Below are 15,694 nucleotides of genomic sequence, written 5' to 3' on the forward strand. Positions count from 1 at the left end.
TGAAAGACACTTGGGCCGAAAGTAAAGGGATGGAAAGAAATTTTATGCAAATGGAAATGAAGAAAAAGCTGGGGTAGCAATACTTATATCAGACAAAATAGATTTTAAAACAAAGACTCAGAAATTTCATTTTCTGATATTTATCCAAAGAAACACAAACTAATTTGAAAAGACATAAGCATCTCTACATTCATTTTATGTTCATTATTTACAATAACAGTGTAAGTGCCCATTGATACACAGAACAGATAAAGAAGTGGTACATATACACAATGGAATATTCAGGCATAAACAAGAATGAAATCTTGCTGTTTGTGACAAACATAGATGGACCTGGAGGGTATTATGCTGAGTGAAATAAGTCAGACAAGTACATATGATTTCACTTATGTGTGTACTCTATAAACAAAATAAATAAACAAACAAAGCAGAAACAAACTCAGGTAACAGAGAACATTTTCATGGTTACCAGATGGAAGGGGGATTCGTGAAAAAGGGGAAGGGATTAAGATGTGCAAATTGCCAGTTATAAAAACTGTCACAGGGATGTAAAGTTCAGCATAGGGAATATAGTCAATTAATATTGTTACAACCATGTATGTTGTCAGATGGACACTAGATTTATTGGAGTGATCACTTCGTAAGTTATATAAATGTGTAATCACTATGTAGTACACTTGAAACTAATATATGTCAATTGTAATTGAAAAATAAATACTTAAGAAAATAAATTTTAAAAATGAATTATAAAAAGTGACTCATACTTTAAATATTTTCATTAAAAAAAATTTGTACAAATGAAATACTAGAATTAAATAGTTCTACAGGGTTTATTAACAACCATCATAGCAAGAAAGAAAATACTTCTTTGTTTCTCTCTGCCCTTGGCAAGAGTTCTTAAATCCTATTTTATGCCATGTAACTTTTTGGCAGTCTGGTAAAGTTTATGGACCTCTTCTGAGAGTGACTTTAAATCCATAAAATAAAATTCATAGGATTACAAATACTGGTTTTGATTATAGTATTTATGAAAATACTTTAAAACCAAATATCTGATATAATAATATAGTTATTAACATGTTTAGAAAAAACTTTGGCAGGTCTAATGACAATTTTGAAGTGTTGATTGTAAATATTTAAATACCTGCAACTGCAGTATGACATAAAAATATATCATTTCAATTAGTGACATATTTACAAGTACTTCTTGTATTATTGTGTAACATAGTTAATTGTTCACATCCAAGTTTATGGATGCTTTTTTTTCCCCCTACCCCAACCACACACATATATTCAGACTTCTTCCTCCCCCTTTCTCCTTCCTGCCAGTAATTATGTTGCAATTTTGGTTATATTTGTGTTAGGTTTTTATATGATTGACTAGATAAATGCCATTCACAGTTAAGTGATGTGGTATATTATGACTGATTTTCCCTGCATTTTCTTTTCCCTGGATTTATAATTCATCTCCTACCAGCCCCTCCCCCTTTTTAAATTTTTAGTTTCTCTGTTCTTAACTAATTCATCTCTACACTTGCCCTCAGTTTTATAAATCTCTCAACATTTTTGAGCACATTTGGTATTAAATTTCTTTTCTCCAGGAGTTTTCCGGCCTGCCCTAATATGGATTAGTTGTTCTCTAAGCTGTCTGCCTGAGATGTTCCTTCACCATTCTGGAAACTCTATTTTCCCTTCTCATGAGTTAGATTCTTTAGTTCCTGGAACTCATTTTCTTTCATGGTTCCCCACCCTTTTTTAAGTGAAGCACACCTTCTGATACCTTCCTCATATATATTCCCAAGAGTATATGGGAAGCAAAATTTGAGACTTTGTTTATTTTAAAATACCTTTATTATATATTTACACTCGATTTATATAGTCTGTCTTGGAATGGAATAATTTTCCCTTATAGTCAGAAAGTTTTGCCCAATTGTTCTTAGCTACTAGTGTTGCCATTAAGAAGGGTGATGTCATAATTCAGATTCTTTTTATGAAACCTGTTTCTCTCAGGCAGCTTCTAGGGTCTTATGTTTATCTTACCAGTATTTAGAAATTTCACTACGATAGGTATGCCTTTATTTAGGCCTATTTTCATCATTTTTGCTGGATAGTCATTGTGTCCTTTTCAATTTGGAAATTCATATCCTTCAGTTTTGGCTATTTTTCTTGAATTTTCTTCTGTGTTTTCTATTCTTTTCTCTGGAACTCCTCATATTCATATGTTGAGCCTATGAACTTTAAATTTTTAGAAATCTTCCCTTCTGTTTTCAGTTTGTCTTATTTTATTTATTCTATTTGTTCAGCCTTACTTTTCTGACTCTTCTATTAACTTACCTTATAAGATTAAATAAATCTATGTACATAAAGTACTTAAAGTAGTAACTGGCATATAGTACATGGTGGTGTTGGCTGTAATTGTTGTGTGGTTTCTTAACTAATTGTTTTGAGGGATAAATCTTTGGTCTTGATTCTTTGACTTAGTAGCTGTATGACCTTGGGCAAGTCCTGTTATTTCTTTGAGTTCTGTTTTGCTCATCTGTAAAATGTGACGTTTGTGAGCATCAAATGAGAATATGTTTGTGTAAATACTTAAACTTTGTACAGAGTTAATAGTTACTATTTATATATTTAAATATCACAAGTTTTTAGTTTGAAAGAAAATGATGGCTGACTTCAGGGTTATTTTTAAGATATTTGATTGCATGTGACTTTCTCGCAAATCTATGAGCTGCTAGGTGAACTTTAGCTAAATACTAAAACTGCCTTTTAAAGAAGTTGTTTCTTAATACTCAACCTCATGTGAGGCTGAAGAGAAAAGATGAAAATACTCATTCTATGAAAAGCTCTGGCTTTACTTCAGATTGTATAAATCTGTGTAATGTAATAATTATTTAAGAATGACATGATTACTAGTTTAAACTCATAGAGGGAACATTTATTGGAGTTTCTTTATTTTTCTTAAATGATATTTGAGACTAGGAAAAATTGAATCTGTCTTTTGGTTTTTCTCAATAGTATTAATGTTATTTCAAATGTTAGCTCATTTTTGTTAATGGTGGCTTTTTGTTTGTTTGTTTTGTTTTAAGGTTTTTGGATTCAAAGCATAAAAACCATTACAAGATATACAATCTGTAAGTATGTTTTCTTATTTGTATGCTTCCAAATACTTCTAAAATAACTATTAAGTGAAAGTTATTTCCTTGTTAAAATGAGGTAGAGTTAAAGATATATTTGAACAGAATTGTATTCCTAAAACAATTAGTTCAAGAAGTCTGATTGAGAGCATTGTTAGGTCATTTAGAAAGTGTAGTGATGAGGTAAACCAATGTTGGCCCACATTCATGTTACCTGATTGGCTTTAAATGCCTTGGCATCTAGCCCATCTTTGAGCCCATAACCATATGGTAACTTGAAGTGTAATTCACAGCAGAGGTTCTGTGAAAGCATTAATGACATCTATGGTGATATGCTCCAGAATGGATATAATTTTGTTTATTCTGTGTCTCTAGGTCAATTGGTTAAAACAGCTATTAGGGTATTTCTTAACTGTATATAACATGAATAAGTTAACTAAAATTGTTGAATTGGGTGGTTACCCTTGTCTGGGGCAGGGATGTAAGTATTGCCTGATTGATGCAGATAGCTGACCTTATCTTTAACCTTTTGTTTTTTCTTTTGACTTGGTGGGTAGAGACATGAAATGGAAAAAAAGGAACAAAAGAAAAATGGGAAGAAAATGTTTAACTATTTTTGCCCTTGAAGACTATTTTTTCTTTTCCCCAATATTGGTCGTTTCCTAATTTTTAGAAGATGGAATACAAAATGTGTTATTTTTCTACCTGGTTTTTATTTTCTCCATGTGATATTGATAAATTATGCAACAGGAAGAGTTTTAATTAAATTTATACTAAGCCGCTGTTATAATTTCTGTAGAGTTTTATTTATCAAATGTAAGAACAAGATTCTTTGCTACCTTCAGTGACATTTAAATCTTTACCAAAAAGTAGGAAAGAATGTCTGTGCCTTGTTGGCTTTTGAGATATTGCTTTTAAATCTTTAACTTAGTGATCTTTCTGTTCTAATAAGACCTCAGAAGACCTGAGGGTGAAGTAGACACCAATATTGTTTCTCTAGTGAGTTTTAACTATTTTCCTCAGATTCACAAAGAAGCGTACATTTATCTTGTGCTTAGCACATGTTAGACATTATAAAACATGTCAGTACAGAGGTGAATATGGTATAGTTCTAGTCCTCAGGTAATTTATAGTGTAATGTGAGAGGTAAACAAAGTACTGCAGAAAAGAGAATTATTGTATAGAAGAGAGCTGTGTAGAGAACAGTGGAAACAGTAATGATACCCCAAAGGGAAGGTGTCACACACAAAAAAAGGATATTTGAGCTGGTATGAAAAGAATCAGTAGAGGTTGACCCGCAGACCTAGTAGGAGGGGAATGGCATTGAAGACAAGAGAGAATGGCGTGTAAGAAGATTGTTGGCATAAGTGTTCAGACTATAGCAGAAAATTCATTATGGTCAGATTATGGGTGGGGGGAGTATTGCATGCATGCTGTGGTAGAAATAGATAAAAAGGCGAAGGAAAGTAAAAGGTGCTGTAGACACTTAGGTTAGTGGGCCCAAGCTTACAAATGACCTGTGCATATTATCTTCCTCTTTTCCTGATTAATTTTTCCTACAGCAAGCCTGGTTTCAGATGCCAGGGTGTTTCTGCAGAGGCAAATAAAAACCACAAAGCTTTGTACTTCTTGAACAACTGGATTTAGACATTAAGTTTAAAAAAAATAAAAATAAAATAAAAACCAACAACCAGGACAAGAACTGTCAAAAGCCGGAGTTCATAAAACAAATTACTTCAGGCTTAGATTTTCAGGATTGGGCATTTAAAAAGAGTCCCAGAAGGAAAGTAGAAAGATACTAAGGACAAATTCTGCTGTTTTCAAAATTTTATGCAAGTTTAATGTTATATCCAGAGAAAGGGAAGGAAATTCTTTTCATTCCTGTATGCAGAGGCTTCCTGCTTACGGATTAGGATTTAGGCTTACTGTCAGTATTGTAGGTCACTTACATTATTATGGTTAAAGTTGGCATTGAAACTAGCCTGGGAACTTGACTACCCATTTTTTTTTTTTTTTTTTTTTAAATTTCTAAACATTGAACTCCCAAGTTAATGGACTGACTCATTATTAGTTGAGAGTAACTTTTGGTGCATATATTTTAACTCCCCTTCTCTACTCATTTAGTGGAATCATAGGTTTTCAGAACTGGAAAGTACCTGAAAGAGAACATTTAGTCCAACCTTCTCATTTTACAGATGGGGAATCTGAGGCCTAGAGAAGTTAAGTGAGTTGAACAAGGTCACACAGGTACTTACTGTAGCAGACCGTCCACTCTTTATGCCAATCTTCCCATTTTCATTTTGTTTGTTCATTTGTTTTTTTAACCTCCTCAAATTTTACTTCAGAAGTTTATAGAACTACCAAGTTGTAGTATGTTTTGATTTCTCATGTCCGTTTTTTAATCTTCACCTTCTTTCTACTCTGATTTGGCTCTGGTTAAATGAGTCTGACAAGCAGCAGATGTTTCTATTTTATTTCTTTTATTTTTAAGATATTAATTACATGTGCTATATATCTTTGCAAACATATATAAATTGAAAGATCTTAAAATATTTGCATTAGACATACCTGTATTTAATAGTGTATTAAACTTGTCATGGCAGTTATAACATATATGGATGAAGAAGAGTTTTTAATGTAGGCTTTCCAGTAAGTGAATCTGTTTATATCTCTATATAACAGGCATTCAGTAAGTTATTTGAAAAACAGATAAAATTAGCTTATTAGTATACTGGTACTAGTAAATTACTCAGTTTGTTTTGTGCAAATGTATTTTATTTTTGTATGTTCCTCTGTATAATTTATACTCTGGTGGAGATAAGAGGTGAAGTGGGGAAGATAGTGAATAAAGGCATAATATAGTTCTTGCCTTTGAGGAACTTAAATGTTCACTGGATACTGTATTTTATTGTATATTCTGTTTGACATACAACTCTCCATCATTTTGTGGTAAAAATTTAGCTGTTGTTAATTTTTACCTATTAAGTTTTCTTTTGTGAGATAAGGATAAATTCATTGTCAAAAATAAAAAAGAAACTGCATGCCTAGCTGATTCCATGGCAAATCTCACTTCACTGGAAACTTTTCCTATTAATCGTAACCTCTTTCTTCACTTTCTGTCTACTATATAAAAACTCTTTCAATGCTGCTTTCATTTCTCGTCTTATATAAGCCAATATGAGATGATGATTTTAAAAAATCCAAGTTCAGTTTTAATTATAAAGTATAAATGGTTAAATCTGTCTAACCTTGTCTTAGTTAAATCCCATCTGCTATTACTTCTATACCTTCAATTATGGTTTGTTGAGAGACTTAATAACATACTGCAAAAAATTTATAAGAAACATTGTGTATACATGCACGCAGGTATCAGAGAAGGTTTTAATTAAGAAGAGAATCTTTATTCTTACTCTGTCAGCCCCTCCCCAGATCACTTTCATCACTACTGGTCCCAGGATATGTTCTCATACATTCCCTATCCATACCTGCAGAGATTTTCATAACTTTATTGTGTTTTCCTTATCACTATCTGTCAGTTCTGTTGTGCCAAGTGTTGTTCTTATAGGAAGGGTGGCTTTGACTAAATTTTGTTATAGTTTTTGTTTTTAAAACCGTTTTTGGTTTTTTATTATTAGTGACAGTATGAAACAATGCTAGAAAAAGTTTGACTTGTAATCAGAGGTATAAGAGCTTCATTCAGTCCTGGCTCTTTAATTTACATGTTGCATATTATAGTTTGGAGCAAGTTTTTCCACGCTCTTCTGAATCTAAGCTTTTTCATATATAAAATGGAGATAATATTTATTATTATATGGTGGTGAGGATGAATCAGAAAACATGAAAACTCCTTTGTAGGGTGTGTACATCTAGTGGATATTTTGTAGCTCACTATTTCTACTTACCTTCCATTTCCTCCTCTTAACAGTAGTATTGGAGAATCAGTTTATGAAAGTAGTCTTAAGCACTATTTGTCAAAGGAAACATTTTGAGTTCCTGAGAAAGCATAGGAATTTTAGAGAACTGAATCTACATAAAACTCAAAATGTTTATTATTGTATTGTCATGAGATCAGTTTCTTAGAATTCGTTCCTAGCCTATACCTAACCCCCTTAGCTCCTAACCTCTGTCTTTACATGATTCCTTATAAAATATTTCATTATGGATTTTTCACTATTGACCAGGTTGCTTCTTTATCCTGTACCAAAGAAAATATATAATGTGATTATTTTCTTCACCAGTCCTCTTTTTTCTACCTGTCATGGTTTTTTTTTTTATATTAGTGAGTATGAAATTATTCAGCAAGGATGCGTATATGTGCATATATCATTACTGAATAAATTTTCTTTCTAGCAACTCATACTAAGTTATAATATGCTAAAATGGAAAAGCTTTGTTCTGAGCAGTAATAATGAAAGTTGATTTGTTTCAGGTCTGACAAATTAGAAATTAGTGAATTGCAGTTTGTTTTAATTAGTTTAATCATCATGTGGCTTTGACTGTAAAACTCTTTAAAGTAGAGGAACTATACAGATGTTTTCAGGATTTCTAAACATAAATATAGGTTGATAATTATTTGAAACTTTTGGGGCCAGTCATGTTTCAGCATTCAGAATTTTTAAGTTTTCAGAAAGGGAACCATGGAAGCACATTCTTGTATTATAACACTCCAGTGGGGTTTGGAACAGTACCCAAGTGTATTTATTAAAGACTACGTACAATCTCCTGAATTAGAATCGAGTTCTGTTGCAATTGAGTTTGCCATAAATTTAAGAAAAAATGTTAAATGTTTCAAACTTTGGGGATTTTAGAATTGTGGATTAAGGGGCAATGGACTTTTTTTTGTTTTAAAATGTTTTTATTTTAAATAATTTTTTAAAATCTGGTTTGGTTAGTGGTTAGAGTTACCAGGATGCTGCTGGCCACAAACCGATATATGGAATCTCTTTCCTAGGCTGTTGTTTCTCATGTTTATAAACATGATATCATGGCTTCTTAATCACGAATAAGGCATTGCATGATAACAAATGTGTCTCTTTTCAAAAGACAAATTTTAGCATGCTCTATGTAGTGCTAAGTCAACATTTTAATATTCTGTATTGATTTTGTTTGTTACTCTCATTAAGACATTAATTAAAATTTGTAACCTGAGAGATTATTGAAAAGATGACCTTTAGCTTATCTAAAGAGGGAAAGGTCTGGCTTTAAAGTTTAGTAAATGTTGTATCTGAGTAGATTAGCACCATTTAGTATCTTTCTTTACTTTTTCTTTGCTCTTATAATTTCACTATTTTCAACATATTTTTAAAGATAATAGTGTAAGAAAACTATATGCTAACTATGAGGTAAAGATAATATTGAAAGTAGTTAGTTATTAAATTCTGTTAGCATGTAGAATTTCCATAAAGGAAATTTGAGGGTATAGGTGCTGCTGAATTTGCAGAGTTATATATTAGTTGCATCACAAGTTGTATAAGCAAATGCATAAGTTCTAATCGCATACACTTAACATAAGGCTTTGGTTTCCTTAATTGTAAAATGGGGATAATAAATAAAACCTACTTCATAGGATTCTTAGGATTAAAAGAAATAATATCAAACACTTAGCATAATACATGGTGAATTAGAAAGGTTTTCAGAAAATGTTTGTTACTATTATTTTTTTTCCCAATTGTAAAAGATAACTTCATATCACATTTAAACTTTTCTTTTAGATGTGCTGAAAGACATTATGATACTGCCAAATTTAACTGCAGAGGTAGGTATATAAAAATATTGTATTGTGTTATATAACTGAAAACTAAGTCTTACTGTCATAGCAATAATGAATAATCTCGATTATTAAGTGTGATAAATGTTTATCTTAAAGATGGTCTTAGAATATTTGAAAAATATAATTTTGCTGTCACGTTTCAGGAAGCAGGTTCCATAGAAACCTGCCAATAACGTTAGGGAAACTAAATTGCAGAACGGACTCAGAATTAGGAAAAATTCCTAGATGAACAATAGAATAAAGAAGGATTATATCTACTTTTTAAAGCATTTGATGCAATAGTAAGAGATTATGGGGAGAAAGCAGAAGGAGCGTGACTTAAAAGGTGAAAAAGGGTATATAACCAAATATGGATAAGAGGAGCCTGATAGGTGAGAACAGGGAACTGTTTTAAATAGGATATTGTTCAAGCATAGTTAGTTTTATCTCAGAGCCCACAAAAGCTTTGATTTGTATTCGTGGAACCCCTTGAACCACTGGAGAGTTGAGAAATTTGGCATATGCTGTTCATAGAAAGTTGGCGCCATGACCTACAGATTAATGTATTTGCCATTGATCCCGCCTGAAAATCTAGGATGGACTTTCAAACAGATGGTTTGAGAATTCAGAAGCACTAAGAATGAAAGTCAGTATAGATTCACTAAGAATGTTTCTTTTTGAGTGAATTTAGGCTACTGCTTATTAAGCAAACCGTGTTTTATTCAAGGTTTATCCTGCTTTAAATAGTTGTTTAACACGTTTTTATAGATGTTTTTCTGTGCCACTGGAAATGAAGATGGTCTAAGTGAAAACTGTCCTGCTGACGACTCCCTTTAATATTAGCCATTGTCTATCAGAAGAGCTCTCCTGTCATAGCAAAGGGCTTAAATTGATTGTGTCCTATACCACATTATGAATGACTTGATTGAAAATATAAGACATATGTTTTATATATTTAGATGACACAGAGGATAATTAGCTTGTCAGAATTTTTAGGACCTTAATAGAGTGGAACTGAGGCAGAGACTATTAAGATAAAATTTAACAGTGATATATGTAAAATCCTATTTCTGGACCAATTTTCAAAACCTCAACTCTAATCATAGGGAATGGAGAAGTTTGGGGTTCTTAATAACTTATATGAAAAGACCTGAAACTTCATTTGATAAACTTTACTACAGTTGTATACTTTTTATAAGTAATTTTTTCAGTTCTTTTGTAAATGCCTTTTGAAGTCATGTGTATACAACAATAACATTTGCAAGAAATAGCATATTAGCATTTTTGATATATGAAATGTTAAATGCAGTTTTTTCCATTGTTGATTTATTAGTAATCTATGCTTTCTTTTCAATATGTTTTATGGTGATGCAATATTACAAGTGTTATTACCCCTTTTATTAGTAAATTCATTGAGAGTCCTGACAAGAGGCTTGTGTGACATTTCATTTTGATATGTTATAACCTGTGCTACCTCTCCATCCAGAGCAAAGTTTCCTCCTTCATAAAGTATGGGGAAAAAATATGTGGCCTCCATGTCTTAATGAGAGGCTATTTCTGTTCAAAAATTTGAAAATTTGCAGACAATAATTTGATTTTTCTCTGAAATTCAGTTTTTCTTTTAAACATCTGTTGAGCTTATATGCAGCATTTCTAAAGTTAACTTACTTTTAATAAACAATTCAGAAGTGATTTTCCTCTTATTCTGAGATTATCTTTTTACCACAGTTGCACAGTATCCTTTTGAAGACCATAATCCACCACAGCTAGAACTTATCAAACCCTTTTGTGAAGATCTTGACCAATGGCTAAGTGAAGATGACAATCATGTTGCAGCAATTCACTGTAAAGCTGGAAAGGGACGAACTGGTGTAATGATTTGTGCATATTTGTTACATCGGGGCAAATTTTTAAAGGCACAAGAGGCCCTAGATTTCTATGGGGAAGTAAGGACCAGAGACAAAAAGGTAGGTTATATTTGATGTTTTTCTTTCCTCCTCCTAGATCTAAGAATTTAATGGAAAACAGATTTTTAGAAAGAAAGTTGGTAACCATTATTTTTTTATTCTAAATATTTAAATCAGTTACTATCTTAACTTTTATATGAGCAAATGGCTGATTAACTTTTTCTGTTCGTGCTAACATTTTTATGTCATGCTAGCATATCTTACCTATTAACTATATTGCATATTTGGTCTTATAAAATACTTAACAAAACATTTTAAAAGTCAGCATATTTATCAGAAATAAGCTTGATATTTCTGAAGCTCGATTGAGAATAAAATGTCTTTGGATAATAACTTGGCTGCTATTACTTAGTAAAGTAGCATCTTTACTTTTATAATACATAAAGATTATTCTTTGATATGAATAGTAATATATGTAGTTAAGATTAGTTAAAGTTTCTTCTTATTCAGAAGAGTAAAGACTATGTAGAAATTTAGTGACATTTTATTTGTATAGTACATTCGAAAGCAGAAATTGAACTCTTGGAAGAACTTTTACAGTAATTTTTAAGAGATTCATTTCTTTGGATGGTAAGTATGGCAAAACATGTTTACATTTCTTACAGCAATTTCATAATTTTCTTTGCCTCCAAGAAGGAAAAACCCAAACCATTCCAGATAGATGGAAAAACTCATTTAAAGAACTCTTTTAAGGGAGGCATCATAACTTATGTGAGAAATTTATTCTAGTTTTAATAATTTTTATAGTCAAGAAGATTCTCTTTCAGTTTAATCTCATTTTTTTTTTTTTTAATTCAACTTCAAAACAGAAACATAAGTGATCATATCCATCATTTCGAACTGGGCAGCCACATTGATTCCAATTTCCTTTACTCCTTCCTTGTTTCTTGTTTTATTTGTCTTTGTGTCTTTTTTTGAATTCTATCTAGGATGTCAAAGTACTTATTGATGGTTTAAAAAATTGAATCTTATGTTAGTGAATGATTGTGGTGACTGTTGATTGTGATCGATTGCCTTACTGTTATATATATGGGATGCACCCTCTGTTGATAGCACTGGTATGAGTTCCAGAGCAGAGGACCTGAGATAGTTACTTTGGTTCATCCTTTCGTCATCTAGAGGGAAACAATTACTTTTGCTGATTAAAAATACAGAAAATGAATTGTTTAACACTTAAGTGAATAAAGGCAGTGAAGCATGGGAAAAGAAACTGAATGGGAAGAAAACTATATAGAAATGGTCAAATTAAAATATAGTTGCAGAAGCAGTGGTAGAAATTTAAAATGAGGTTAATGATTGGCAGACATTTTGTTGGTGGGAAAGAAATCAGGTAAAAAGAGAAAAATAGAAAAATTGTGTATGTGGTACGGAGCCAGATCACTAGATTTAAGCAAGAGGCTCTTAAACTATTTATGTTACATACTTTAAAAAATATGATGAAAGCTATACATATTTTCATAAAAATACATCATGTACAAGAAGATAAAATTGTTCTTAAAGTTTTTAATTGCATTGTAAACATTTTCAACAGAATGTAAAAAAACCTTCATAAGAATTGTCTTTTTTTTTTTTCATGCAAAAGTCAGTGCCTACTTCTTTAGAATGATGAATAAATTTAGATGGTACAATTTAACCATCTAATTTAGTTCTGCTGCGTGGTAAATTTTAATGAAAGAGCTACTATTATTTAGTTTTTAAATAACATGTTAAAACTATTCCATTGTCTTAGCAACCTTTATATCATCTTTGATATGCAATCAATTTTTACTTTGTTTTTGGTGAAAATGAGTGCTGAAAATCCTATCTCACAAAAGAATGAAGGAGCAAATGGAATCTGTAGATTCTTTTGCCAGATGAGAAATAGGCTTATGTCAAGAAATAAGAGTTCTCTAATAAGACTTTTAAGATAAATTTATGTTGCGTCTTTTTTTTTTTTCTTTAGCTAATGAGGTCATCTTTGGCTTGATCCTGACCTAATGCTATGTTAAAAATGAAAGATTATGACTCCACATTTTAGTTTTTTTTCTTTTTTAATTTTTATTATGGTGACATTGGTTAACAAAAAACATTTTAGTTTTAAGATTGAAGACTTAAACTTTATAAATGAGTTCATATTATATCTAGTTAATGGCTGTTAAAATCCTGGCTGTAGAATTTGTCTTCTGAAGGCCAGTGAACTTATACATCAAAGAATATCATAGTTGCTCCCACTTCTTGATGACACCTCTTGAGACGCCCCTGATTGAAAGTCTTGGCATTTGTGACTTAGACAGCATTCACAACAGTAGATTTTTCATGACAAATCCCTGTGCATAGGCTGTTATTCAGGGCTCATGAAGCAGTAGAATACTTTAGATAAGATTTCCCTTAGTATCGATAGTAAGTAGGGTCTTGCACTGCAGTGCATGCTAATGAACAAAGCACTGAATCTCAGTGACATGAACTTCTGTCTTTACCAAAGCAGGAAAACCAGATGTTTCTTCAGGCATTAAGATACACTGTCTATAGACCACCGAAATTTCTTTAGAAGTGTTTCGTTGTTGTTGTTGTTGTTGGCAAAGAAATTTCACCATTTTTTAAATGTTAGTGTCCCTTAAAGTTTCCAAAAAGGATTCTGCAATAGGAATTATTATTTGATTGTGTCACCATGCACATATTTGATGAAAACTATTGGCTGGCTAAGCTGAGAAGTCATATGCAGAAGGAAAATGGTATTTCCAATCCTCTGATGACCTGCTTCATAGTTGTAGAAAAAAATGTCAGTTTTTTTTTTTTTTTTTTCCTTTGGAATGGATAAAATTGATAGAGAAACTGCAACAGTTGTACTTTTTTCTTGTAAGCTACAAATGTGTTTGACCATCTCTAAGGTATTTGTCTTCGCCACATTCAACTGTGTGACTTGTTTGGCATTACAGCCAACAGCCTTGTAGAGTGCTTTACAGGGATTTTGAGTTGGGAACACATAAAGGTTTTATAATGGTCTAGCCTTTTCTGACTAAGCTGTGCTCCCACATGTTCTCTGTTTTTCCCCCTGTTCCTCCCTCTTATACACACCCACTCGCCCCTACACATAGGCATATAAACCCTATCTGATGTAGGTATTTCTTCAGAAGAGTTGATTAAATGTTTCTGATAGTAAGAACTAACCATATAAGAAGTACTTGGGATATTCCATCCTATCACAGCCAGGAATAAAAAAGTAAAACCCAAGTATACCTAAACTTTATTATGCTTTAATTTCTCTGTTTCTAGTGTAACTTAGACCCGAGAGAAGTCTCCGTAATCAAAAAGTGAGGACATATTTTAATTCGTTAGTTTGAGATATTTTAGTCATTACAATCTGGTGGTAATTGTGTCAATTCTGTTTCTCTGTAGAGACGGGGAGAGATTCGATGAAATGGCAGGCCTCATGGGATTGTGAAATAGGGGCCAGAGTGAAATGATAGGAAGAGAATAAGTGTAAAGTTGTAGTGTCATGTGGCAGAACATAGTAGTACCTACATCATCAGAACTACTGTAGGCACAGCATGTTCTTTATCCTTGTGCAGGTTGGACTCTCCCCAAGTAAAAGGTGATGTGCTAGAAGATGAAGTTTGTACGTAACTGTTAAGGATGTACTCAGTAAAATTGTTATGTTTAACTGTTACATGGTATTAAGATTCATAGTTAAGTAATTTAGCCAAAATTGACCACTTTTAGTATCTTGGAATCAAATCATTGAGATCTGTGTTTAGCTTATGACTGATTAATATATCAAGACCATCTTTTGGATGAATTATTCACAGGGTCTAAAGGAGTATCCTAATGTGCTCCTACCTTTTATCTCTGTGTTTATTTAAAAAGGCCAAGAGAAATTTATGAACAGATGCTGTTGACGAAGCTATATTTTATTAAATCATGTCATTTGCATTTTTGGTTGAAACAGCATTAAAAAGCTAGATACACAGTGGATAAAAGGCATGTGATTCTCTCCCCCCCCCCCCACGAAATGTTTCTCATTTTATAGATGATATAACTGAGGCCGAGAAGGATGAAGTGCTTCGATAAGATTATCCCATTAATGACAGCATTCAGAGTAAAATTTGAGTCCCCAGGCACACTGTTGTTCTTCTTTCTACACTATTAAGTCCACAAACCCTAGAACTGCAAAATAATTTTGAGAGCTCAGAATTAATCTGTGCGGGGTCGGTCTCTCCTGAAAGGTCATGTCATGCTGATTGAATTGGCCTATTTTGAAGTCTCCTCAGTTTATACCTTCTTTACAGATGCTAGGGCACTTAATGGCCCCTGATTTAAGTAGTTAAAAACATTCAAATATATTACATGTTTACTTAATGGTTGGAGTACTAGAGAAATAATGTATTTTTAACCTTTAAAGATTGTAACTGAGCTCATCATAAATAAGAAAATGTAGCTGAGCATGGTAGCACTGTTATTATATCACTATGGAATTTTTCTGGTAAAGTGTCTTGTAATAAATATAATTGATTATCCAAAGTAGTTTTATTTTTGATATATCTGCTAATGGATTTATCCTCTTGCCAGTATTTCCTTTTAGGTTATATAATTACATCTTTCTAATTATGACCCATTATAGGAGATTACATACATTTTATCGATTTTCAGTTCGTGCGATTAATTTTATTTAAACTATCTTTTATGTTATTTTGCTAGTATCCTTAATTTTAATTATAGAGAAAAATTAGGCTGAAGAAAATTTTGTTCTGGTGACATATAGGAGCAGAAAGTTTCTTCTCTTTCTCTTCCTCTCCCTCATCCCTTTCTCCCCCTCTCCCTTGTTTGAAGAAAGAGGAGCCAGTTGTCATGTTTCGGTGAAGAATTTG

The 15,694-nt window shown here is 32.2% G+C and overlaps 1 protein-coding gene across 2 annotated transcripts in view; it reads left to right on the forward strand.

The window, feature by feature from the left end:
* PTEN (phosphatase and tensin homolog) overlaps nucleotides 1-15,694 on the forward strand; it is a 79,376-nt gene that overhangs the window by 41,503 nt on the left and 22,179 nt on the right. Inside the window, exons 3-5 of one of the 2 annotated variants that reach the window (XM_016128229.2) lie at nucleotides 3,087-3,131; nucleotides 8,846-8,889; nucleotides 10,612-10,850. In XM_016128229.2, coding sequence (XP_015983715.1) covers nucleotides 3,087-3,131; nucleotides 8,846-8,889; nucleotides 10,612-10,850 — 328 coding nt within the window. The remainder of the gene's footprint in view (nucleotides 1-3,086; nucleotides 3,132-8,845; nucleotides 8,890-10,611; nucleotides 10,851-15,694) is intronic. The other variant, XM_036223846.1, reaches the window with a different exon arrangement.

Source organism: Rousettus aegyptiacus, unplaced genomic scaffold (genome assembly GCF_014176215.1).
Source record: "Rousettus aegyptiacus isolate mRouAeg1 unplaced genomic scaffold, mRouAeg1.p scaffold_m13_p_6, whole genome shotgun sequence".
NCBI lineage: Eukaryota > Metazoa > Chordata > Mammalia > Chiroptera > Pteropodidae > Rousettus > Rousettus aegyptiacus.